General features: G+C 45.3%; 1 protein-coding gene across 1 annotated transcript; it reads left to right on the forward strand.

Annotated features, from left to right (window-relative positions):
* Positions 1-18,454: 18,454 nt before the first annotated feature.
* On the forward strand, positions 18,455-22,237 carry nmur1a (neuromedin U receptor 1a). Its single transcript, XM_085382287.1, has 2 exons — positions 18,455-19,367; positions 21,127-22,237. The coding sequence occupies exons 1-2, from the start codon at positions 18,455-18,457 to the stop codon at positions 21,504-21,506; spliced, it is 1,293 nt and encodes a 430-aa protein (XP_085238413.1). The 3' UTR covers positions 21,507-22,237.
* The last annotated feature ends 5,573 nt before the right edge of the window (positions 22,238-27,810 follow it).

Raw genomic sequence — 27,810 nt, forward strand, 5'->3', positions numbered from 1 at the left:
TTATGCCAGATGGTAACTACGCTTGTTTTAGTGTGAAGAAAAAACAAAAAGATTTCAATGGATTGAATGAAATTCAGTTTGACTTTTTCTCAAGATAAAAACAACAATAAACAAATAGAATGTATTGGGGTGAACCACAGTTCAAGTTGTCAGTGAGGGAATGTTCTCCCTCAGACACCTCAACAAGATTATGTTATAACTCTACATTGACAGTCTGACCCTGGGAGACAGTTTCACTCAGCACCATTGGGAATGTCAAAGAAAACAAGAAGCATGCTTCTGATCACGCTCATCTCCTGTTGTGTCGTCTTTGGGGATACTGCGGGCTCTTTATCTGAAGACCGCTGATTGGTGCCTGAGTTGTTGGGAGACATGAAAAATGTGTCTGTTTAAAACAAAAGTTGTTATTTGTTTTCTGTGCAGGTCTGCAGGTCCATAGTGAAATTGCAATATATACAATGTGTAACCAGGCAACACAGGACTTTGAGAGAGCTATGTTTGGCTCGTTAGACGTGGTTCTAAGCAGCATTAGAAGACAAAGTGACTAGAAGCCAAATTCAGGTAATACAGTCAGTTTGGGCCTTGTACATTAATTTTGCTTAAATATTTATCCATAAAACTGTGTTTGCAAAAACTGAAGATGAGGAATACACTTCAAACATACAAAAACAGCTTAGTGTAGGCAACCTGTTTAGTCACATATTAATATGTCCACCAAGCTGTGGAGGAGATGAACAAAAGCTAACTAATTTCCAACTGATACTTTCTCTTTGAAAACCACTGCTACGCCACTCTAACAACGAGGTTTAAGGAAAATTACCAGCTACACATGGAATTGTGTGAAAGTATGTTTTACAGTCTACTGAATTAAAACTGAAAGCTGAGTATCTGCAAGGGTTTTTATCCTCAACCTTAAGGGGGTTCTGAGTGAAGGGAGCGCAGCTCGTATTCCTACTTTAATATCATCATAGTCATTCGAATTTAAGTGTTTGCAATGGAAAGAACTATAAATGTTGTTTTAAATATCTGCCTGTGTTTGAACATTCATGTCTGAGAGTCTGACGTGCAGGAAGGATGACAGAAAAGGGGAGAGCGTGTGTGTGCGCGCAATATGTATGTATGTGTGTAACTGCAAGTGAGGCTGGAGGAGAGTGCGACAGACCAGGAGGAGAGTGGAGTGAAAGAGCCGCACATTGTTCAGACTTAAGGCTTCAACCTGAGTTTACGCAAAGGAATAACAACACAGGGACACACTGGAGGTAAGAGCATTTATATCCAGTAAAAAAGCTAGAGATGCTCCAGTGCAGAGCTGCAGTAAATCACTGTAATTTTTATTCACTATCTGATATAGGAGGCACTTCATCGTTCAGACTAAAATAAATCTCGGGTGTCATTGTGTAATCAACCAGTTCATTAAACTACTACTTTTTAATTACCTTTGTTTACACAGTAACAGCGCTTTACTGAGGATTGCAGATCTCTCTCTTAATTCTCCCAAATTATTATACGCTACATGTGATCAAGTCAATATTTACTTGAAAAGGAAGAGATTCGATTTCTTTCAGCTCATAAGTTCTTTTACAAGTGTCACATACAAGTTTTTATTGAATCCAAAACAATGCATTTCTGGCTTTTTTGTATCTTGGTGCATCAGCTGTTAATTTACCAATCAATCAGTTATTACGTCTTTACATATTGTAAAGTAGATGAATGAGGTTCAAACACTCGCAGGTCTTTTTCTTGTGGCATTAACTCCATTACAGACTATTACATGATTTGACTTGTTTAGAACAAAGAACGTGTTGAATGAATGAAAATGTGATGTGTCAAAAATGATAAAAGCAGTGAGGTATAAAAATAAATCATGAATATTGCAAGATACAGAAAAAAATACAGAAAAAGGAGATATGTTCTGTGTTCTCTTTTTTTGTCTGTGTTCTCCGTGCCCCCAAATAAATTGAAAAGTGTGCACTGTTATTAAAGTCTGACTTACAGTCAGACATTAAAGTTCCCTGTTTGGCATTTGTATAATTCCTGCAATCCTGTACTGACTTCATGCAGTTTTAAAGCTTGTGAAAAAACACTCCAACCCATCAAGATATGACATTTTTGACTTTCATAAGAGACGGTGTCATGGAGACTTTGCTGAAACAGGTTATTTTTGTCCACTGACATGATTCGGACTCACGATTTTGATTATTTATTAAATCATAGCAGAAAAGTGAAAAGTATGGTCTCTACTTCAGGGACAAAAGCTCTGACAACTGGAAAAAGCTTCTGGGTAACATATGGATTGTGGTGTTGTGTTAACAGCTGCAGACTAGATAATTGATTGCATTGCTCACTGGCCTCAAACAATGATCAATTAACATTCAAAAAAAGGATGCTTTTCCATTTTCCTCAGTGATTTCTATAAGTGGCCAACATGTGATCAAATATACAATCTTTCAGAAAGCGATTCTTACTCATTTTAGGGCAATACATGTTACTTCCATAGTTCATCATTGCTTTCTACACCTATTTAGCATCTTCTGTAAAGTTGAATTCCTTTAATGCAACTCTGTTTAAAACAGTTCAGGCTTGTATTAACTATATTGTATTATCTATTGTTTAATTCAGTTTAATGCACATCAGTTTAATTTGATACATTTCAGGGCTGTGATAGATTGAATTGAAACTTAATTCCATTAAACTGAATTAAAAAGTTTCTTCTACCCGCCTTGAGGTCTGGCATTGTCACGCAGTAGATACATTTGTCTGAATAATTTAAAAAAATGTAATAAAAAGAAATTGTCTATAGAGACTTAGAGACAAAACAAATGTGTCTGGCACAACGGGGCATTCAGATCATGATTGTGCCTGCTAAAGCTGCCCGACAGGACAGGTTAAAAAAAAAAAACTACTGTTCACGGCAGTGTACACGCAGGTGTTATGTCAGCCAGAACGATATGGTATTCTGTTCTGGCACCAAACTAAATAAATCAGTCCATTTGCAAGTTTTATACATAGCAATGTCAAGTGGGTTCATGTTTTGCAGCTGCCAGGCAGATATTCAGTCAGAGACAGAAACTAATGTTACTCCAAGGTCCTACATCTGCAGTCAAACCACAAACGTTGTTCCTTTTCATCCTTGTCTATGAATTCTTACTTTTAGATGTCAGTAAACTCACAATCACTGTTCTTATATCCAGCAAAGCTACTGTACCTATTGACGAGTAGTAAAGGTAAAAATATTTCCTTTTTATCTGAAGTGGTAGGTTGTTTTAAATGTAGACCTTTAAGGTGTAAAAAAAAATGTAATAAAAAGAAATTGTCTATAGAGACTTAGAGACAAAACAAATGTGTCTGAAATTATAAATATTTTTTTATTGATTGGCTCAATTGTTGCCTCAAGGTGCTTTATGATGTAAGGTAAAGACCCTACGGTAATACAGAGAAAACCCAAATAATCAAATGACCCCTATAAGCAAGTAAGAGTAAGAGAACCAGGCTCAGGCCATTGGCCGTGCCCAGGTGGGGCAGACTGTGGAAGACAGCCAGAGTTTAATAATGAATAATTTTAAAATTAGTGCATGTTTAAAATAGCTATATTTTAATAATGGACGATTTTGCGTGGTGCAGAGCATCTTGTGGTAGCCATAGTTACTATGAGCCATCAGTCACACAGGCCAAGAGACGGTGCCGGGAGGTTGCTGGAAGTCCAGAAAGTGATCCAAAAGAGGGTGCTAGAATTGTCTTTGTCTAGTTTATGCCAATAGTTTTCCCGCAGACCTTTCTGGGAGTAATGTTACTATATATCACATACAATATGAAATTCTGATATTATAATATTCAAGATACAATAATTGATGAAATACTGATGACAATTTTGCACAATGTGAAAGAAAACAATCATAGGGCCTAATTTTATATGTGAGACATACAGGCCAATGCATCAAAGGTTGGCCAAGGTAACAACATCCAGAGTACCTTGTTATCCTGCCTCTCACTTTTTTAGGGCTGAAACACTTTACTTTATTCTAATTTTAGAATTAGAACATTACAGGTCATCCATGCTTTTTTGTCTTTAAGGCTTGGTGAAGTGAAACTTATTGTTTCATCTTGTTTCATGGATATAAAAAGCATAGTGTGCAATGAAAGTAGAATATATACAACTGAGGGTAATAATACTTGATGTCAAAAGCATATGTGAACCCTTTCTAACCAATTTTTAAACTAATTTGTACTCCAGCTGCGTTATGTTTGGTCAAATAACCGAATCAATAGACTTTTATGTAACTATGTAGCGTAATTTTTTCTTTCTTCCTATAATAACACATCTGAAAATGCAAGTACAAGATGCTGATTTGCATCCATAGTCACTGGGCAGGTCACTTGAAACTGTAACACTGTATACAGAGTGTACCGCCACCTTATGACAACTGAGATAGGGTCCAGCGTGTCCCGATCTTGAATTGGTTTAATGGAAGAAAATGGAGAGATGGAACAGTATATCACACAAAAATGAATTGGCAAGATGGTAATACGATCGGAATCGCTCAGATATATGACTTGTAAAATTCCTAGACAGACAATAGGTCAGCTATAAGCACCAGATCTATTCTGTTTTGTATCCAAACTTGTATGGATGCAGGATGTATTTGTTATTCATTGCACTGCGTACACTGTGTTATTTCTTGGAATAGAATGAGAATCAACATATTCTGTGTCATTATATCCAAGCTTCTCTCTAAAAATGCAAATATAGTCAAATCCTTTTGCATTTTTCTTCCAATAAAATAGAATTAACTTGGACATCAGGGACTAGAACATGGAAATACTTATGACACTACATCTAATTTATGGCAAGCTAGTACACTCTGCAGTTGCAGGGGAATAGTTTGTGGTATATAATTCATTGTAATGCATTAGATGTGCCCAGTGCAGTAGTATGCAGAAAACATGCCAGATCACTCAGCACATTTTCTGTCCACATATCCCAGAAGGTTTTAATCACCAAGTAAAGTACATAATACTTAATGCAATGCACTGCACAGAAACTCTGCTAGAGGTATAGGGGCTCCTCCATCACATGTAATTGTTGAATAGACTCCTTGTGGTGTTTTCCACTAACGTTTTATGAATCTGGGAAATAAACCATTTCCTTTCATTAACACCATCGACTTGGAGTATTAGATCTTACTGACTTCTCAGAAATTTAAATTCAGCTGCTACACCAGGTGCTTTAGCTAATACCAGAGCTATTATAGTGTCTTTGGAAATATTTAACTGTTTATCCACCAGAAAATAACAAATTACCACAAAGGGCGAGTAACAAATACCCTGAAAATTAGAAAAGAAGTTTACTTCCTCTTCTGTCACTCAGTGTGAATACACCCATCACAAACTCAGTCTTTTAAGCTATCTTTGTGATGCCATATTAATAAATAAGTGTGTTGTACAGCTCTCTCCGTGCCCTTTTATGTGATATATTACTCAATATGGTTTCTCTGAATTTTTTTTCAATGTCAACTTTGACCTTAGGCGCTAACACTAAACTACCTAGGTATTCTGCAAGGCCTGATATATTGTTTGAAGTTTGAAGGCGATCGAATGAGGTGAACTCCAGCTTTGGTCGACTCTATTTTTTTCTTTTTTTGCCCCTGTCACAACTTTTTTGAAATTTGTTACTGGCATCGAATTCATAAATTAGCATACAGCTTTCAAAAGTCAATAAAATGTCACCGTCTCAACATTAGATATGTTCCGTTTGATGTGTGCCAATTACATACGGTACAGTCAATGTTAAATAGCTCCTCACTAACAAAATAAATTAGTGTCATTCATCATTTACCATTATGTGGATATTCAAAGAGAGAACTGTATCCCACCACTTTCACTAATCCTCGTCTTTTCCACCCACCTGACATCAAATGGCCAAGGGAATGGAAAACAGAAGAATGCCAGATTGGACACTTCTTGTATTGCAGGCTCCTCCTGCCTCCAAGTGTAGACGTGTCAGCCTGTGCAGGTGAAATAAATCTAAAGAAATGATAAATAGACTAATAAATTGTGCTTGTAATAGTTTTTTTCTGAATGTCAATAAATCCCATGAAAAGTCACAAACTAGCAATTACTTTATACTGCAAGTGTTGCTAAATGCAGCCTGAATCCTTTGCCAGTTCAAGTAATATTTGCAAATAACTGTAGCAGCAAATTGGAAGAAAGAAAAATATTCAGCTCCTTAAAAAAAAAATCCACTAATTTTGTCTTTTTTCCTTTTTGGTTCTTGGCTGAGTGGATGCTTAACAGAGCATTATCGATGGAGCTGCAGCTGAGAAAGTCTCTGAGCGGGCAGAGTGGTTAGAGCAAGCCAAAACAGCAACATCACAGATCTGAAAAACAAATAACAAAAGGAATAAGAACAAGTGTCTGAAAAATCTGTTATTTTACTGGAAAAAAAATGTGATAGCAACAAAATATAGACTGGAAACAGTCGCTTCCTCAAAAATACAGATTTAGTGTCTGTTGGTCCCTCTTTCAAACATCTCTCACAGAAGAATTTGTGCTTGACTGTATTTCACAGACCTGTGTTTGATGTCAACAAAACAGTGTGACTGAGGATGTTACCTTTCATATTAGTTTCCAGAACATCATCACACATCTTAAAGCTTTTAAAGATCTATATGTGCAGGAAACAGCAATTTCAGCTTATTCAACCACTCAGAAGTTAAGTAAAAACAACAGTAACAACTGATGTAATTAAAATTGAGAGAACTGGTGGGGAAAGATGTAGAAAGATGAACAAAAGGTTGTTAAAAAGGATCTAATTTAGATGTCATGACAAATGTGTTGTGACAGAGATGTATAATGACTCACTCATTACTTATTAACTCATCAGTAATTTATCTACTCTACCTCGTTTGTTAGTGTGATACACCATACTGAGCAGCCAGTGAAAAATCACTCATTTTTTCATCATTATAGTTTTTAGTTGACAAACCAGTGTGAATGTCAGCTGAAATATTTGACCACAGAGTTGTGTGGAAAGGCACATTCTGCTTTCATGGTTGATGTTAAATATTCCTGTCTTGAATAATAATTGGAGAAATAAAAAGTGCAGATAGATAACTGCACGTACATCAGTCAGTGACAAAAGTCTCTTTGGCCACATTGAAGGTGAGTTCAACAGTCCAATCTTGCTAAAATTCAGTTCAATTAAATCTTATTTACACAGCACCAAATCACAACAACAGTCGCCTCAAGGTGCTTTAAATTGTAAGGTAAAGACCCACAATAATACATACAGATTGTTATTATGACCCCCTGTGAGCAAGCCCTTTGGTCACAGTGAGAAGGAAAAACTCCCTTTTAACAGGAAGAAACCTCCGTCAGAACCAGGCTCAGGGAGGGGCGGGGCCATCTGCTGCCGCCGGTTGGGGAAAGAGAAGGAAAGAGAGAGACAGATTCAAAAAGGTTAAAATAAACACTTTAGGGTATAAAGGTTAATAATGGTTAATTGATAATTTTAAGCTAATTATGTCATGGTCCTGGGTCGGTGACCCAGCGCTTTTAGTTATCATTTTCTAGTTTATGATGATGATGATTATTATTGTTTGAGTTCTGTGTGTTATATTTGGTCTGCCTTTGAGTCTGTCTCTGTCTATGGTGTCACCCCATCTGTTTGTGAATCTGTCTGTTTAGTTCAATGTCTTGTCTGGTTCCATGTGTCTGAGTTTCCTGTTTTATTGTGAAGGGTTGTGTCATATGTGAGTGTGCTCAGTTTACGTTTCCCCTGTCTCGTCAGCTGTGATTTCTCCCAGGTGTGTTCCCCTCCTGTCTCTCATCCCTTGATTACTGCCGTCTGTGTATTTAAGCCCTGTGTTTCTCTGTGTCAGTGTCGCGTCGTACCCTCAACTAGCTGTGTGTTCTGCCTCTATGTTCCTAGTGTTTGGGCTCCTGCTCCAGTTTAGTGTTTCTTTCCAGTGTTTCAGTCCTTGGTTCCTCTGTTCTGACTTTTGGTTTTCTTTTGGTGAGTTTAGTTTGTACGAGGTTTTTCCCAGCAATAAAGCTGCGCCTTAAGTTTCACTTCCGTGTCTGAGTTCTGCATTTTGGGTCCACCACTCCTGCTTGCCTGCCACACAGCGATTCATGACAGAACGACGCGACCAGTATGGATCCAGCAGACTCACTGAGGAAGCGCAGCTCAGCCTTTGACGGGACCCGGCTAGCGCTTGGAGGGCCTCCGTGCTGCCGTTCCTCACTAGCTGCTTACCCTTCGGTCCACTCACCTGCTTCTTCCCCCCGGATGCCCCGGTCTCACAGAAAACGCTCCCGCCGGTCCCGGGAGGATTGCTATGAGACCGCGAGCAACCAGCTTACACCAGCTCAAGCTTTCTACAAGATGTTAGGGATCATTATAGTGCCACCCGACTCACCCAGCGTTTCCACTTCACAGCAGGAGCAGCCACAGCCGAGTCATTCCTTGTCACATTCTGCCAGTGCTGCTTCCTCTTCTACTTGGAAGCGGCGAACGTGCCGCCAGCACTCACGGCTCCGGCAGGAGCCTGGGACTCTTCTCGACCAACCGCCTAGGGTGAGTGACAAAGTCCCCCTACATTCGCCTTCTGTGTCGAGGGATAAACGTACCGTTTCCCCCAAGGCCGCTAACGTCAGCTTCATGAACTCTAGATCTTCTGTTCCTCCTGTTCCAGAAAATGACAGTATTCATTTTGAGAGCGATCGTTTCCACTTTGGTTCAAAAGACTGTGCTTCTGATGCTCCTTCGGACCCAGGAGTTAAGACTGTTTCATCTGGAACTGTTTATTCTGGGGCTATGTCAGCTCTGTTAGCCGCCCGGCCCGAAGCTCTGTTAGCCGCCCGGCCCGAAGCTCTGTTAGCCGCCCGGCCCGAAGCTCAGTCGCCACCTCCACCACATTCAGCCTCGCTTCCCATAGCACAGTCACATCCACAGCCTGACTTACTACAAACCTTATTTCAATCCTTAGCCCAGTCAATAGCTCAGTTGGTAGAGGAATCATCAGCCTTATCGTCAGCTCGGTTTCCAACTTCACAACCATCATTTTCCCCTACACCTCCGGTACAGCAAGCTATGTCTATCCAACCCTTACAGAACTGTTCCACAACCTTGAATCCTAATCAGAGAGACAAACCAAACAATATTGTTATCAGTCCTCAAAAGCTGGCCAGTTCTGAGACTGAGATTCACTCCAGGGCCTCCCCAGAGGCTGGGTTTCAGCCCCCAGCAGACTCTGGACCCCTGGCGGTTAAGAAGCCAGCTGAGGACCGCACCCGGCCGTTGCTGCCTGAGCAGACTCAATGCTCTGTGCAGCTGCAGTCTGCCATGTGTTTGCCAGAGGCCCGTGTGCCTGGTTCTGTTCTGTCCCTGCCAGAAGCCCGTGTGCCTGGTTCTGTTCTGTCCCTGCCAGAGGCCTGTGTGCCTTCTGGTTCCGATCTGTGCCTGCCAGAGGCCTGTGTGCCTGCTGGTTCTGTTCTGTCCCTGCCAGGGGCCCGTGTGCCTTCTGGTTCTGTCCTGTCCCTGCCAGAGGCCCGTGTGCCTTCTGGTTCCGTTCTGTGCCTGCCAGAGACCCGTGTGCCTGCTGGTTCCGATCTGTGCCTGCCAGAGGTCCCCGCGCCTGCTGGTTCCGATCTGTGCCTGCCAGAGGCCCGTGTGCCTGCTGGTTCCGATCTGTGCCTGCCAGAGGCCCGTGTGCCTGCTGGTTCCGATCTGTGCCTGCCAGAGGTCCCCGCGCCTGCTGGTTTTGTCCTGTGTGTTCCAGGGGCCCCTGTGCCCACTGGTCCTGAGACTGTTTTCGCTGGAGGGCCCGAGGAGCCCGTCCAGCCTCCTGCTTCGTCAGCTGGGGGGCCCGAGGAGCCCGTCCAGCCTTCTGCCTCGTCAGCTGGGGGGCCCGAGGAGCCCGTCCAGCCACCAGCTGCAGTCTCATCACCAGCTGCAGTCTCATCACCAGCTGCAGTCTCATCGCCTGCTGCAGCTTCATCATCCTCGCCTGCTGCAGCTTCATCGTCCTCGCCTGCTGCGGCCTCAGAGTCTTCGGCCTCGCCTGGTCCGGTTTCAGCATCTGCTTCAGCATCGCCTGGTCCAGCCTCTGTGTCTTCATCCTCGTCTGGTCCAGCCTCTGTGTCTTCATCCTCGTCTGGTCCAGCCTCTGTGTCTTCATCCTCGCCTGGTCCAGCCTCTGTGTCTTCATCCTCGCCTGGTCCAGCCTCTGTGTCTTCATCCTCGTCTGGTCCAGCCTCCGCATCAGCGTCCGCCTCGTCTGGTCCAGCCTCCGCATCAGCGTCCGCCTCGTCTGGTCCAGCCTCCGCATCAGCTTCCGCCTCGTCTGGTCCAGCCTCCGCTTCACCTGGGGCTGCAGGGGCCACGCGGCCTTCGGGTCCCCTACTACCACCTCCACATCGTCGGTCATCTGCCTGGCCGCCTGTTGGGCATCTCCGCCACCGTGGACGCCCTCCTGAACGCCGCCACTGCCTTCCACGTGGCCGGCCTCCGGACTTGTTTCCACGCCGCTGTTGCCGTCCGCACGGTCGGCCCCCAGAACTGTTTCCACGCCGCTGTTGCCGTCCGCACGGTCGGCCCCCAGAACTGTTTCCACGCCGCTGTTGCCGTCCGCACGGTCGGCCCCCAGAACTGTTTCCACGCCGCTGCCTACTGCGTGGCTGGCATCGGGACCGGCCCCGCTGCCATTCGCATGGTCGGCCTCCTGAACTTGACCATCTGGGCCTTTTTGGACTCTGTCCCTCCGTCCTGGGCCCCCTCCGCCCACCCTGGTCGGGTGCTTTTCTTTTTTGGTTTTGGTCCGTTTTTGTGTTTCTGCTGGGCTGTCTGGAGCCAGCCCTTGAGGGGGGGGGGTACTGTCATGGTCCTGGGTCGGTGACCCAGCGCTTTTAGTTATCATTTTCTAGTTTATGATGATGATGATTATTATTGTTTGAGTTCTGTGTGTTATATTTGGTCTGCCTTTGAGTCTGTCTCTGTCTATGGTGTCACCCCATCTGTTTGTGAATCTGTCTGTTTAGTTCAATGTCTTGTCTGGTTCCATGTGTCTGAGTTTCCTGTTTTATTGTGAAGGGTTGTGTCATATGTGAGTGTGCTCAGTTTACGTTTCCCCTGTCTCGTCAGCTGTGATTTCTCCCAGGTGTGTTCCCCTCCTGTCTCTCATCCCTTGATTACTGCCGTCTGTGTATTTAAGCCCTGTGTTTCTCTGTGTCAGTGTCGCGTCGTACCCTCAACTAGCTGTGTGTTCTGCCTCTATGTTCCTAGTGTTTGGTCTCCTGCTCCAGTTTAGTGTTTCTTTCCAGTGTTTCAGTCCTTGGTTCCTCTGTTCTGACTTTTGGTTTTCTTTTGGTGAGTTTAGTTTGTACGAGGTTTTTCCCAGCAATAAAGCTGCGCCTTAAGTTTCACTTCCGTGTCTGAGTTCTGCATTTTGGGTCCACCACTCCTGCTTGCCTGCCACACAGCGATTCATGACAAATTAAGATGAGGAATCATTTGCTTAAAGTAAATTGAACTACTAATTACTCAATATCTGTTTGGTTATAATTGCTAGGGATGGGTAGGTTCAAGGTTCAAGGTTCTTTATTTGTCACATGCATAGTTATACAAGTATAACACACAGTGAAATGTAGCCTGACACGCTCCTCGACATGTGCAAAAATTGGGGGGGGGGGTGTAGAGGAGGAACATTATATATATATATATATATATATATATACACACACACATATAGTATATACTGTCACGGCTGCCGAGGCGAGCCGTGTGGATATAGAAGGAGGACCCAAGATGCAGGCCAACCCGTTCTCACTCCCAAAGCGTAACATTTTACGCTAGGTGACAAATCGTCACCATATTACGTTTTCGGCTACCCACCACGTTCCTAAATGACGACCTCGGAAAAAGAGGAAATATGAGAACCGTCTGGACTGAACCTACACATGTTCGCTCTTTTTCTTCAAATCGCTTAGAAACACGCTATTTAACATCATTAAAGTCCTGGTTAAGGTCAGGAATAAGGTTATGGTCAGGGCTAGGGATAAGGTTAGGTTTAGGGCTGGAATACAGGGCTGGAACGTCTACTACCGCGGGAGCGTCATTGCACTGGATTCCAGCCATAACCCGCCGCGTACCATAAGAACGCCGAAGGTCTCCTTTCGCGTTCCTCAGGAACGCCGCGGGACGTGACAAAACGTCGACATGTTACGCCTCGGGAGTGAGAACGCTCTGTGCAGGCAGTGGATGAGATACCGGTGGTTTTATTTACAGAGGTGTAGTGGCAAACAAACAGTGGGGCATAACAAACAACTAAAGACACCTAAACTGGGAGAACTAAAATAACAGACCTGGGAGCATATGACAACGGATGATGAATAGCAGAGAGACGCAGACGAGGAACAGGACACCGTGGAATACAGGGTAACAGACGGACACCGAGTTACACAGACTGACACGGAGGAACACAGACGAACCGGCAACAGGCAGGAGAACACACAGGGCTTAAATACACACACCAGTAATCAAGGGATGAGAGACAGGAGGGCAACACAGCTGGGAGAAATCTGGGCTGACGGGACAGGGGAAACGTAAACTGATCACACTCACATACGACACGGACCTTCACAATAAAACAGGAAACTCAGATACATGGAACCAGACAAGACATTGAACTAAACAGACAGATTCACAAACAGATGGGGAGACACCATAGACAGACAGGTACAGACGCAGACTTAGAGGCAGATTGAAAATAACACAGAACTTAAACAATCATCATCTAGAAAATGATAACAAACCAAAAGCGCTGGGTCACCGACCCAGGACCATGACAGTACCCCCCCCTCAAGGGCTGGCTCCAGACAGCCCAGCAGAAACACAAAAACGGACCAAAACCAAAAAAGAAAAAAAAAAAAAAACACCCGACCAGGGTGGGCGGAGGGGGCCCAGGACGGAGGGACAGAGTCCAAAAGGCCCAGATGGTCAAGTTCAGGAGGCCGACCATGCGAACGGCAGCGGGGCCGGTCCCGATGCCGGCCACGCAGTAGGCAGCGGCGTGGAAACAGTTCTGGGGGCCGACCGTGCGGACGGCAACAGCGGCGTGGAAACAGTTCTGGGGGCCGACCGTGCGGACGGCAACAGCGGCGTGGAAACAGTTCTGGGGGCCGACCGTGCGGACGGCAACAGCGGCGTGGAAACAGTTCTTGGGGCCGACCGTGCGGACGGCAACAGCGGCGTGGAAACAAGTCCGGAGGCCGGCCACGTGGAAGGCAGTGGCGGCGTTCAGGAGGGCGTCCACGGCGGCGGAGATGCCCAACAGGCGGCCAGGTAGATGACCGACGATGTGGAGGTGGTAGTTGGGGACCTGAAGGCTGCGTGGCCCCTGCAGCCCCAGGTGAAGCGGAGGCTGGACCAGACGAGGCGGAAGCTGAAGCGGAGGCTGGACCAGACGAGGCGGACGCTGATGAAGACGCAGAGGCTGGACCAGACGATGAAGACGCAGAGGCTGGACCAGACGATGAAGACGCAGAGGCTGGACCAGACGAGGCTGAAGCAGACGCAGAGGCTGGACCAGACGAGGCTGAAGCAGAAGCAGAGGCTGGACCAGACGAGGCTGAAGCAGAAGCAGAGGCTGGACCAGGCGAGGCTGAAGCAGCTGATGAGGATGCTGGACCAGGCAAAGCAGCTGATGAGGATGCTGGACCAGGCAAAGCAGCTGATGAGGATGCTGGACCAGGCAAAGCAGCTGATGAGGAAGCTGAAGAGGAGGCCACTGCAGGTGATGCGGAGGCTGGACCAGGCGAGGATGAAGACACGGAGGCTGGACCAGGCGAGGATGAAGACACGGAGGCTGGACCAGGCGAGGATGAAGCGGAGGCTGGACCAGGCGAGGATGAAGCGGAGGCTGGACCAGGCGAGGATGAAGCGGAGGCTGGACCAGGCGAGGATGAAGCAGTGGCTGGACCAGGCGAGGCTGAGGATGCTGAATCCGGACCAGGCGACGGCGTGGAGGATGCAGCAGAGGCCGGGCCAGGCAACGGCGTGGAGGATGCAGACGGAGGCGCTGCAGCAGGTGGCGGCATGGATGAAACTGCTGCTGCAAGCGTGGATGAGGCTGCTGGTGGAGCAGCTGGTGGTTGGACGGGCTCCTCGGGCCCCCCAGCTGACGAGGAAGAAGGCTGGACGGGCTCCTCGGGCCCCCCAGCAAAAACAGTCTCAGAACCAGTGGGCACTGGAGCCCCTGGCACACACAGAACAGAACCAGCAGGTGCGGAGACCTCTGGCAAGAACACAACAGAACCAGCAGGCACACGGGCCTCTGGCAGGAACGCAACAGGACCAGCAGGCACACGGGCCTCTGGCAGGAACAGAACAGGACCAGCAGGCACACGGGCCTCTGGCAGGGACAGAACAGGACCAGCAGGCACACGGGCCTCTGGCAAACACATAGCGGCCTGCAGCTGCGCAGAGCATTGACCCTGCTCAGGCAGCGACAGCTCTGTGCAGTCCTCAGCTGGCTTCTTAAACTCCAGGGGTCCAGAGTCTAATGGGGGCTGAAACCCAGCCTCTGGGGAGGCCCTGGAGTGCATCTCAGTCTCAGAACTGGCCAGCCTTTGAGGAATGTTGACATTGTTCTTGGGTTTGTCTCTCTGCTTAGAGTACGGAGTTGTTGAACTGTCCGTTATGGGTTGGACTGACATGGCTTGCTGTACAGGAGGAGTAGGTGAAGATGATGGCTGAACAGGTAGTGGAGCAACCGACACAGGATGCAGGGCTGGTGACTGCTGAACTGAGGATAAAGCTAATGATTCTTCTGCTAACCGGGCTATTGACTGGGCCATGGATTGTAACAGGGTTTGTAATAAGTCTGGCTGTGACTGTAATTGAGCTATGGATTGTGAGGCTGAATGTGGCGGAGGTGGCGACTGGGCTTCTGGCCGGGCGGCTAACTGAGCTTCTGGCCGGGCGGCTAACTGAGCTTCTGGCCGGGCGGCTAACTGAGCTTCTGGCCGGGCGGCTAACTGAGCTTCTGGCCGGGCGCCTAACTGAGCTTCTGGCGATAAACAGTTTTTGTCCAGTGCCGTACAGAACATCACCCCTGAGTAAACGGTCCCACAGTTCAGACCAACAATACTGTCCTGTCCACTCACCACAGCTGGCTGCTCGGACATCCCCAGGTTCGACTGTGGCGAGGAGCATCGGCGGCGTGAGCGCCGTTTCCCCCTCGAAGGCTGGGTTGACGGGCCGGGCAGAACATCCTCTGTCGGACTGGGCAGTGAAGCATGAGCTGCAGGGTGGGTGGTAGCAGCCGGGGGGTGAAGACGGAGTCCATTCAAAATGAAATTCTGTGCAAGCGGGTGAAGTGAGCTGAGCAGCCAGGGGAGACCAGAAACCAAGCGCTGTAGCCGATTAGCCACGGCTTGGCGAAATTCTCTCCCCTCGTGCTCCAGCCACGCGTTGATTAATTTGTCCACGGAGTAAACAATGTCCTCCGGGAGCTCCTTGGGCGGGTTGAATGCTGCTGGGTCCATAGTGGCCGGTTCGTACTGTCACGGCTGCCGAGGCGAGCCGTGTGGATATAGAAGGAGGACCCAAGATGCAGGCAGTGGATGAGATACCGGTGGTTTTATTTACAGAGGTGTAGTGGCAAACAAACAGTGGGGCATAACAAACAACTAAAGACACCTAAACTGGGAGAACTAAAATAACAGACCTGGGAGCATATGACAACGGATGATGAATAGCAGAGAGACGCAGACGAGGAACAGGACACCGTGGAATACAGGGTAACAGACGGACACCGAGTTACACAGACTGACACGGAGGAACACAGACGAACCGGCAACAGGCAGGAGAACACACAGGGCTTAAATACACACACCAGTAATCAAGGGATGAGAGACAGGAGGGCAACACAGCTGGGAGAAATCTGGGCTGACGGGACAGGGGAAACGTAAACTGATCACACTCACATACGACACGGACCTTCACAATAAAACAGGAAACTCAGATACATGGAACCAGACAAGACATTGAACTAAACAGACAGATTCACAAACAGATGGGGAGACACCATAGACAGACAGGTACAGACGCAGACTTAGAGGCAGATTGAAAATAACACAGAACTTAAACAATCATCATCTAGAAAATGATAACAAACCAAAAGCGCTGGGTCACCGACCCAGGACCATGACATATACACTGGGTGAATGTGCAGTAGTAGCAGCAAGCAGGTGAATTCTGTACATTAATATGAATAGATATCTGACTATTTTACAGGATGGACAATATAAACATATTTAAAATTAAAGGAATTGAAATGTACATTGTTCCTTGGTTTAGTGTCTGGAAGAGTCCTGTCTCAGTCAATTATAGATGATGTGAGAGGGCGGGTGTGTGTGTTTAGGGCACGGATGGCTTGGGGATAGAAGCTCCTCTTGAGTCTCTCTGTCCTTGCCCGGAAGATGCGGAACCTTCTACCAGATTGCAGAGGTTGGAACAGTTTGTTGCCAGGATGGGACGGGTCCTTCAGTATCTGCGCTGCTCTAGTCCGGCATCTCCTGGTGTAGGTGTCCTGAAGCGGGGGGAGAGCAATCCTGCAGCAGCGTTCTGCTGTACGGATCACTCTCTGGAGAGCTTTTTGGTCCTTCACACAGCTGTTCCCGAACCACGATGTCATGTTCTGTGTGAGGATGCTCTCCACAGCGCCTGTATAGAAAATCCTGAGGATCTTTGGAGAGACCCTGAACTTCCTCAGTTGTCGTAGGTGATACAGGCGCTGCCTAGCCTTTTTGGTCTGGACCTGAATGTGGGCAGCCCATGTCAGGTCTGAGGAGATGTGGACACCAAGATACTTGAAGGACTGCACCCTCTCCACTGGAGCTCCATTGATGATAATGGGCTTGTAGTCTCTGTGCTGACCCCTTCTGAAGTCCACCACCAGCTCCTTGGTCTTGCTGACGTTCAGCTGGAGGTGGTTGTCCTGGCACCACGATGCCAGATTCTTCACTTCATCCATGTAGGCCGCCTCATCGTTGTTGGAGATGGCACCCAACACCACTGGGTATTGATAAGATTTTCATGATTCCGATTCTATTTTCGATTCTGTTTAACGATTCGATTCTTTATCGATTCTCTTATTGATTCTTATTTTTAAAAAAGGAGAACACTAAGGTCGATTAGCTTAGAACTTTGTTTTATATCTTCTCTTTGAACAAGATAGAAATTTAGTAGTAACATGGCCTTACAAACCCAGCAGTGAGATATTAAGAGATCCACAGCTTACGGCTCTTCAATGGGGTGTCACGGGGTCCCCAGGAAAAAAATTGTAAATGTAAAATAATAAAATAAATATTCTTCAGTAGCAATAACAAAGTATAACATAAATTATTCTGTAGCAATTACACAAGAATATTCAGTAATGTCCCTGCCTACAATTAAACACATTCACTTACCGAAAATCGGGGCATCTGCTGTGGCAAATGGGTGCAAGCCTTTGACCACAAACTCAGTCACTGCTCGGTGACATTCGTCTGAAAGGAGACGCTAATGGTAGACTGCAGTGAGAACTGCCAGCATCTGAGCCAGCCAGACTCTGTCTCTCTCATCATGGTCACCTAAATGCACAGTAATGGCAGGTTTTGTAATAAGGAGCGGAATTAAAAACACGACATTCATTTAAGGTTATCACGTGTTTTGTGAGCAAATGCTTTTGCATATTCGTAGTGTTTCCTCCCTTAAATGAAATATCTACTTTTCAAGTATTGCAAGTTGCCCTGTTGTCATCCGTTCTCGTAAAGTATAACCAAACTTTTGAGCGTGGTGAGATCATTCGGGGCGACTGGAATTGATAAGGGAATCGTTTGCAAAAATAATACTTGCTATACAAATACATGAGGAATCCAGTAATCAATTCATAATCTGTTGCACAACCTCTGATTTCTTTATATTTTCTTATTTTCTTTTCTTTCTTTCTTTTTTGCAACATGAGGTTACTTCCTGAAACAGGTGCAAACATGAAAAGGAAAACTCCTTGGTGGTTAGATATAAAGAAATGGAGGTGGCTCAAAGCTTTTGCACAGTGCTGTAATGATTCTCATATACATATACAAAAAATAATTTCCCCCAGGGATCAATAAAGTATTCTGATTCTGATTCTGATTCTGATATAGATGAACATTACCTGACAATTAAGTGATATGGTAAGTGCCAGAAGTAACACTTTCTTTATCTGCTATATAGTCCTGCGTTCAGGGTTGAGGTAGGAAATACTCTTAGTTTAATAATTATCACGCAGTTCTTCATTCTTTCCTTACTTATTTTGAAACTCATTATTTATCCTCACTATTCAATGTTGTCTACTGTGTGTTCAACTGGATTGATGCTAATAACGGTTTCCTCTACTTTTTTCCAGCCAGTGAGCTCGGCTAAGTTGGCAGGATGTCAGCTTTCAACTGTTCATTTGATTTAATAACTGAAAACGAAGAGTGGCTTTGTCCTAAAGGAGAAGCGTGCACCAATATTACTCATGCCGTGAATGGGACCTTTCATAATCTCACACATCTGACAGAGGAGGGGTACCTGGAAAAATATCTGGGTCCTCGTCGATCACCTGTGTTCCTCCCCATCTGCCTGATGTATCTGATCATCTTCCTGGTAGGCGTTGTGGGGAATGTGCTGACGTGCACCGTCATTGCACGCAACAAAGTCATGTGGACACCAACAAACTACTACTTGTTCAGCTTGGCCGTGTCAGACCTGTTAGTGCTACTACTTGGCATGCCATTAGAGCTGTATGAGCTGTGGCAGAACTACCCCTTTCTTCTGGGAACGGCAGGTTGCTACTTTAAGACCTTCTTATTTGAGACGGTCTGCTTGGCATCCATCCTAAACGTGACGGCACTGAGCATAGAGCGTTACATCGCCGTGGTCCACCCTCTGCGAGCAAAGTATTATGTGACACGTACTCATGCTAAGAGAGTCATTCTCACTGTGTGGGGTGTATCAGTTTTGTGTGCTGTGCCCAATACAAGCCTGCATGGGATTGTCTTCTTGCACAGTTGTTCCACAGACCCTGCTGGAACCATAAATGTGGAGATTCCCGACTCAGCCATGTGCACATTAGTGAAACCACGCTGGATGTACAACCTGACAATCCAGATGACCACCTTGCTGTTTTTTATTCTGCCCATGCTCACAATCAGTGTTCTTTACATGCTCATTGGGCTGCAGCTAAAGCGTGAAAAGATGCACCAGGAACTGGAGCCAAAATCTGGTTTCGGACAAGATAGCTGCTGTAACATCCGCACACAGCAGCAGAAGGCACGTCGCCGGCAAGTCACTAAAATGTTGTGTAAGTATATGGATCTGCTAATGTGCCAACTTTTACCTTCTAGTTCACAGTCTTGTTATGTAGTTTGTGCAGAATTGAGTGCTTAGTTAGAGTTAGTTAACTTTACCTTTAGGGACACTGCTGGTGTGATCACATAATCCCATCCCATATGGATAGTAAGTCTGTAGTCTGATATAAATCAATTAAAAAAAATTTTTAATAAGGAAAACAAGAAGAAAGGGTTAACTCAAGTGTCACTTTGTTATATTCTATCAGAAACATAGCTTTGAAAGGGTTTGTCATGGCTCACGTGTGCTTTTGCATCACTCAGTGGTGAAGGTGAAGTTAAATTGCCAATCTTTCTCAGATGTGACAGAAATAATTTATTGACCTCTATTTCAAAGCAGCGTTTGGTTGCATGATAGTAAGACCTCTAGGGTCATTGTCATCCTCCTCTCAGGTCATATTCCTTCAACAAAGTGCAAAATATCGAAGCGTTGTGACTTTGAACAGGTCATAGTATTCTTGGAAGATTTTCATCAATATGCCTGAAAGGAAGAGATCAAAGGAGCTCAAAGAAAGGTAGGCAGTTCGTGCCCAACTGTCAAGAAAAGTCACTGAATGCTTTTGATGAAAGCAACAGAAACAGCTCCAGCTTTTGATACCCAGCAGGGGACTTGCAGTCAGAGCCTGCAAAAAAACCTGTCGAACTGTGTGATTATGAACATCAGTGTGCTTCTTGTTTTTTCAAGCAAACAATATTCTAGATAGTTCAAGCCAAATACAACAAGCTAGTTCTGTCAGTTTATTTGTAATTAACAGCTTCTTCTCAATGTACATCTTATATGCTTTGTAAAATTCAGAACAGATCATAACTATGTGAAGTTACCGTTTTACCTCTTAGAGTACAGTCACACAGACTGAACCAAATTCAGGAAGTGTTCATGTTCATTCATTGTCTGTGCAAAGGTGAGATGTGCACACTGTACAAGACACCTTTGGAATAACAGAGTGTTTTTCTGAACATGGCAGCACTAAAAGAAGTATTTTCACTGAATTCACTTGAGGAGATGATATAAATCCCTGGGAATGTTCTGGATACAGTTTAACCGACCTTTGAAAAGTTGGGCCAAAACAAAGCAGAAGATTTTTTTTTCTGGTAACTGTTCTCTTTTCAACTTACGTCCTCTTTCATTAGTGTGTCTCATATTTTTCTTCAGCATCTATAATATTGCCACTTTTTTTAAACATCTTTTTATTCAACGATGTGACAGGTTCTGTTAAAATAAAAATCAATCCTCAAGTTTGGTGAATAAATTTCCTTGGAAATGTAAATGCCTCAAAAAACGTGTACTCTGCCGGTTAGTCTGTTAAGACACAAGAAAACTGAAATTAGCTTCAAAGTAACACAAAAAAATCTTTTTTTTCATTTCATTTTTTATTAGTTGTAATTTTCAGCCACAATAATCCAGTCGACAAGTCTGCCAGACAGAATAATGTCTCAACTAATTAGAATGCACAATTAAAGTTCAAACAACAATTAGAGATGAGGAAAATGTGGTCTGGCATTTTGAAAAATTCTTGTTGTCTTGTTGTCTTTTGTATGAGATGTTCTTTGAAGTGATGACTGTTATTTGGCTGGGAAAGGGCTAAAAATGAACACAGGTACCTAAATCAAGGTTTAAATACTCATATATTGCATCGGTTAAGCATGAGGAAAACACTAATGTTGAAACATCCCCTCTCATTGTGTTCTTGTCTCTCTCGTGCTGTTTTTCAGTTGTCTTGGTTGTGGTTTTTGGAATCTGCTGGGCTCCATTTCACACTGACCGGCTAATGTGGAGTTTCATCAGTGACTGGACTGACACCCACTTGGAAATCTTCCAGTATGTGCACATCACCTCCGGAGTGTTTTTCTATCTCAGCTCAGCAGTCAACCCGATCTTGTACAACCTCATGTCAACACGCTTTAGAGAAATGTTCAAGGAGGTCATGTGCCATCGGCCACATCCCATCACTCCCAGAAAACATTCGCTCAGTGTCACCCGGGTGACGCTCCGCAGTACCCTGAGTGACGCGGCGCTCAGCAACGGAGCTGCTGTTGTTGAGGCAGAAGATGAAGAAGTGAGAATGAAATATGAGACCAGTTTTTCTTGTTAAAAACAAACAAACACATTTTATGTCATGTTATGGGGGACACATTAAGAGAGACTTGCTTGTTCTGAGCCAGTGCATCCATCAGCTGTCATCAACATCCAGTCTGCACAGATGCATCAGCAAAATATCTAAAATAGTCTTAAGTGGAAGAGTTGCAGAAAAAAAGTGCACTCCTCTGCTGAAGCTGTCAGACCGCTGTCTGTTTTGAAAACTTAACCCATAACTCAGCAAACCACACACCCCACATGAACACTAAACTTTTTTAAGAGGGGAGGCTTTGTTCTCTGGCCCTGGAGGCCGCAAACGCCGACGCAGAGGGAGAAGATCTGGCGTTCTGGTTCGACTGAGACGGCGCACTTACAGACCACCGTTACCCAGTTTATTACTGGCTAATATGCAGTCTCTGGAGAACAAGCTGTGCGAGCTTCGGGCACGGATCTCATTCCAGCGAGAGATGCGGGACTGCTGCGTGATCTGCCTCACAGAAACCTGGCTATCGGACAAAGTACCGGACTCCGCAATACAACTGCCGGGGTTCTCTGTGCACCGCGCGGACAGGTCACAGGATCTTACTGGGAAAAGCAGAGGCGGTGGTGTGTGTTTCATGATCAACAACAGCTGGTGTGATTATGCGAACGTGCACCCGGTCAAATCCTTCTGCTCACCGGACCTGGAGTACCTGATGATTAAGTGCCGGCCATTCTGGCTACCGAGGGAATTTACAGCAGTGATTATTACGGCTGTTTACATTCCCCCACAAGCCGACACTAACCGTGCACTCAGGGAACTGTACAGCGCGATCAGCAGCGAGGAAACCGCACACCCAGAGGCAGCGTTTATCACAGCCGGAGACTTTAATAAGGGAAACCTGAAGAAAGTCTCACCAAAACTCCATCAACACATCCTTTTCAACACACGTGGAAACCGGCAACTCGACCACTGTTACACCTCTTTCCGGGATGCGTACAAAGCCCTCCCCCGCGCCCCATTCGGCCAATCAGATCACTGCTCCATCCTGCTCCTGCCCGCCTACAGGCAGAAGCTGAAACAGGAAGCTCCAACCCGGAGGGCGGTGCACTGTTGGACGGACCAATCGGAGTCTGCGCTGCGGGACTGTTTTGATCACGCGGACTGGGAAATGTTTCACGTGGCCGCCAGAGACATTGATGAATACACAGACTCAGTCTGTGGATTTATCAGGAAATGCGTGGAAGATGTCGTCCCATCCAGAACAGTTAAATCCTTCCCAAATCAAAAACCCTGGATTAACGGAGATGTTCGCGCGGCACTGGCGGCACGGAACACCGCCTTTGCCTCCGCGAACACATCGGACTACAAACACGCACATTACCAACTCCGGAAGACGATCAAAGCAGCCAAACGTGAGTACAGGGACAGGGTGGAGCAACAGTTTGACAACCCTCGGAGTATGTGGCAGGGACTAAACACGATCACAGACTTTAGAGGGAAAACCAGCACACCGCAGACCACGGCCTCTCTGTGTGAGGATCTAAACGTATTCTACGCTAGATTCGACGCAGCGAACACCATGAGACCGGACAGTGTGCGCACCGCGGATGACGTCAGTGCGCACACTGTGTCTGAGGAGGATGTGCGGAAGTGCTTCAGGAAGGTGAACGCACGCAAAGCTACTGGTCCGGACGGGATTCCCGGCCGCGTCCTCAGGTCATGCGCGGCTCAGCTGGCTGGAGTGTTCACGCACATCTTCAACCTTTCCCTCTCTCTGTCTGTAGTCCCAGCCTGCTTCAAAATGGCCACCATCGTCCCTGTACCCAAATCCTCCACCATCTCCTCATTGAACGACTGGCGACCTGTAGCCCTGACCCCCATCGTGAGCAAATGCTTCGAGAAGCTGGTCAGGGACTTCATCTGCTCTGCACTACCCGACTCACTGGACCCTCTACAGTTTGCATACCGCCACAACAGGTCCACTGATGATGCCATAGCCCTGACACTACACACTGCCCTGTCACACCTGGAGAAGAGAGACACGTATGTGAGGATGCTGTTTGTAGATTACAGCTCAGCATTCAATACCATCGTTCCCTCGAAGCTGGACAGGAAACTGCAGGATCTAGGACTGAGCAGCTCCCTCTGCAGCTGGATCCTTAGCTTCCTGTCTGACAGACGCCAGGTGGTCAGACTGGGCAGCATCACCTCATCCCCCATCACACTGAACACTGGTGCTCCACAGGGGTGTGTACTGAGCCCTCTCCTGTACTCACTCTACACCTACGACTGCACAGCCACTAACAGCTCCAACATCATTGTGAAGTTTGCGGACGACACTACAGTGGTGGGTCTTATCACCAACGGTGATGAGACGGCTTACAGGGAGGAGGTCAGCGCCCTGACCCACTGGTGTCAAGACAACCATCTCACCCTCAACGTCGCAAAGACAAAGGAGTTGATGGTGGACTTCCGGAGGTGCAGAGAAGTACACACCCCCATCACCATCAACGGCGCTGCTGTGGAGAGAGTGAGCAGCTTCCGGTTCCTTGGAGTACACCTGGCTGAGGATCTTACGTGGTCAGTACACACAAACAAAACAGTGAAGAAGGCGCAGCAGCGCCTCTTCTTTCTCAGGAGACTGAAAAGATTCGGCATGAGCCCCCGCATCCTCAGGACCTTCTATCGCTGTGCCATTGAGAGCATCCTCACTGGATGCATCACCACCTGGTATGGCAACAGCACCGCCTACAACTGCAAAGCTCTCCAGCGAGTAGTGCGGTGCTCTGAACGGATAATTGGAGGTGAGCTTCCCTCCCTCCAAGACATCTACAGGAAGCGCTGCCTGAGGAAAGCGGGGAGGATCATCAAGGACTCCAGTCACCCCAGCCATAAACTGTTCAGACTGCTTCCATCAGGAAGGAGGTTCTGCAGCATCCGGTCCCGAACCAGCAGACTGAGAGACAGCTTCTTCCACCAGGCCATCAGACTGCTGAACACGTCATAGACACCTCAGCTTCACTACTGGAACTTCAACATTATGCACTCCATACTGTATATAAATGCCACTTGTTTTGCACATATTCAACTCTGTATATTTTATATATTTTATTATTATTATTATTATTATTATTTTATTTTATTTTTTTACTATTTAATTTGTAAAAATGTGTATACACACACACACACACACACACACACACACACACACACACACACACACACACACGTAGGAAAATATTTAGTATACACATCCAGAAATGCATACACTATTATATATTGTACATATATTTATTAGTTTCAGGTTGGCCATTCTTGTATTTTGCTCGTTTGTGTTGTTGTGTTTGCACATCTCTGTTGCTTGTGGGGCTCGCACACAAGAATTTCACTCGCATGTGCTGTGCCAGTGTGCCTGCACATGTGATGTGACAATAAAAAGTGATTTGATTTGATTTATGCTGATCAAGCTATAAAATATGTTCCATGAATGTACACACCCATCGGTTTATAAAGTTCTCAATACAGGTCACTACTATACATTGCAAAAAAAAAGCACTGCAGTACATGTGGTTACATTACTTTGTTGTTACTCCAAAAAGCACATTGTTACATAATTACCAGTTAACAATATAAACCTCCCAATCTACTTCTATTTATCCCAGGAACCACAAGTAAGCCTGCAGTCTGTCAGTGAAGTGCTCGATTTGGATGATATGATCCTGTGAGGTCTTTAAGATCAGCCTGACTATTTAAGATCTTGCATGTCAGGGGGAGGATTGTAAATTAGATTCTGGATTTAACAGGGAGCAAATAAAAAGTATATATATGTGCTCATTCTAGTCCCTGTCTAGTACTCTCACAGCAGCATTTTAGAATGAAGGATAGCTGGTTATAGCATACTTTTAAATGATGACATCGGTGTATCCTGAGAACCTGCATTCTCAACTTGCACTACAAAAGAGAAGCGTGGAACTCAACTAGTCCTGAAATCTACAGGTTTCTTTATATAATAACGGCAGGAGGCCACTGAAAAAACAGTTTATTTAAGCAGGGCCTTAAACATAACTCCAAAATTTCTGCCAATAGACATGACCAAGATGGCTGCCAAGTGGTCAGACTTGTTTCTATGTGAACCAATAAATGTGAAAGTCAGAAAGAAGCCATATTTGTGTGTACAGTAGAAAATGCTTTAAATGATGATATCATTGAGGAGTAATCTAGACATACAGGTTGCAGACAAAATAATAAAATGACCAGTTGTGTTGAACTTATTTGTTATTTGTTAAAATACTATGAATATAATTTTGAATGTAAAATATTAATGTCTTTTGATGTAAGAGGTAAACTACACAATATGTATATCAAAATATTGGTTATTTCTATCATCACAAACTACCTTGATGTGCATTTGAAAAATGTGTATGTGTACTGCTTATACTGGTGTTTTAATGCTTTGTGTACTTCTTAGAGTTGTAATATAAATGTTCTTTACTCACTGTTGCCGTTCAAAGTCTCAAAGATGTAACATTTTAAATTGAGTCTAGAATTTGTTTGTTTAGTTTTGTATCAGGAATAAAATGTTACTTTCACAGTGATTAGCCCCACTGTGAAATGTAGGAATGGCAAAGCTTGACTTTATATTTTAATTGGTCAAGCATGTAGTGAAAATTCACCTAAACTTTCTCACCAGCCGGCTAAGGTCCCACTTCCACACTCTCCTGTCGTTCCTGTTATTAGCAAAGGGACTTCATAACAATAGCGACTAGGTGAGTGATGATGCGTCACAACAGTTCACGTTATTGTCCTTATTTCAGCCTCACCACACCTGAAAAAGACAAAAAAAACAAAAAACAAATCGCCTCACTTTAACTTTATTTCCGGCAGCCACCTGTGTGTAACAGAAACAAGGAAAAGAAGAGACTATGTGTTGTGGTCAAGAAACACATAACAAGTTATAGGATCCATATTCTCATCATTACGAAGACAACAGCTAAAACAATCTTATCTGCAGACATGCAGATGATGGGGTCAACATTCTAAATGATTTTCAAGTCAGCGTGTCCTGGCACGTGTCACATGGTACTCATGGTACTCTCAGTGAAAATTGGCCTCATGTCGATTAATCAGCCACTTACCATTTTATTCTCCCCCCAAAAACAGTTTTGAGTACTTTGTTTCTGTGCCAGAACAACATATCACATAACAAAGCACCTAAAGGTCTACATTAGAAGATAACTCAGAAAAGCTGCAGATTTCAGCATGTTAACGTCACTGTTTTTCCACAGAGGACCCTTTTAGCAAGTGCTGCAGGCTCCTGGGATGCTGAGTGTTGCGCTGCTTTGCAAAACACCACATGTCTAGCTGAAGGCAGTGTGGGGTAGCAAGTAGAAAATAATAGGGTAAGTGCTTTGGCATTTTGGCAGCGTGTGCTTTTGCTTTTACAAGTTTAAATTGAGGCAAATTTTTAGAATGAAACCTCGGACAAGTCAAAAGCTCAGCAGGAGTGAGAAATGCAGCTGATGGTCACAGATGGTGTGAGCAATACAGCGGTTTGTCTTTCTTACCAGTTTACAACCTGCTGTGGCACAACAGGGAAAGTAATGAAAGTTGTTTTGTTTTTTAAATCAAAAGGGTAAAATTACAATAGACGGATTCAAGGTGTGACACCTGGATAGAGCATGCAGGAGGCAGGACATCACACCCGCTAGCTTTGAATTTTCTGAATATATTATCTGCTATTCTCCCATATTGGCTCAGTCAGACATTAAACAGACTTTGTTCAGGGGAGCAAGTGCTGCAAAGACTGCTCAAAGATATTCATCGACACACGCAGCTCTGCCAGCTAATGCCTAGAAAGGCTCATGGCTCCCGTGCATGTGTGAAAACGGCTATAGACAGCCATCCCCAGGGGGAGAGGTGAAGACAAGGAAAACAAAGCCTGATGAATTCATCGCCACAACTCTCAACACAGAGTCTGTCAGTACAATGTAAAATGCAAACGCACGACCTTAAACACAACCACTTAAACCCATCTGGGAGCGTGGAAACAAAAGATGAACCCTCGGGGGCGAACAACAGCAGGAAACAAATTTCACAGTCCGTCTCCTGAAATAAAAAGGGGTGCGAACAAGGGGTGTAAAGGGGTGCGCTTTCTTATCTCAAAAAGGACCATTTAGAAAAATGGAAAATACAAGTTTCAGTTAAACTTTTTACCACACACTGCACATGAGTGTCCTCCTGTCTTACTTCTCTCTCGCAGCTGATTGCTTCCTAACTACATTCATACACATTCACGACATGCAGACTGGAGGAACTAGGGATCGAACCTCTAACAGCT

This window comes from Rhamphochromis longiceps, linkage group LG15 (genome assembly GCF_057381845.1).
Source record: "Rhamphochromis longiceps isolate RC_006_pf linkage group LG15, R_longiceps_female_GT1.1, whole genome shotgun sequence".
Lineage (NCBI taxonomy): Eukaryota > Metazoa > Chordata > Actinopteri > Cichliformes > Cichlidae > Rhamphochromis > Rhamphochromis longiceps.

Excerpts from the sequence above, each read along its gene's own strand:
- nmur1a (XM_085382287.1), top strand. The coding sequence starts at position 18,455 with ATGTCAGCTTTCAACTGTTCATTTGATTTAATAACTGAAAACGAAGAG. Across the intron at positions 19,368-21,126 it reads GCAAGTCACTAAAATGTTGT|TTGTCTTGGTTGTGGTTTTT; the intron begins GTAAGTATATGG and ends GCTGTTTTTCAG.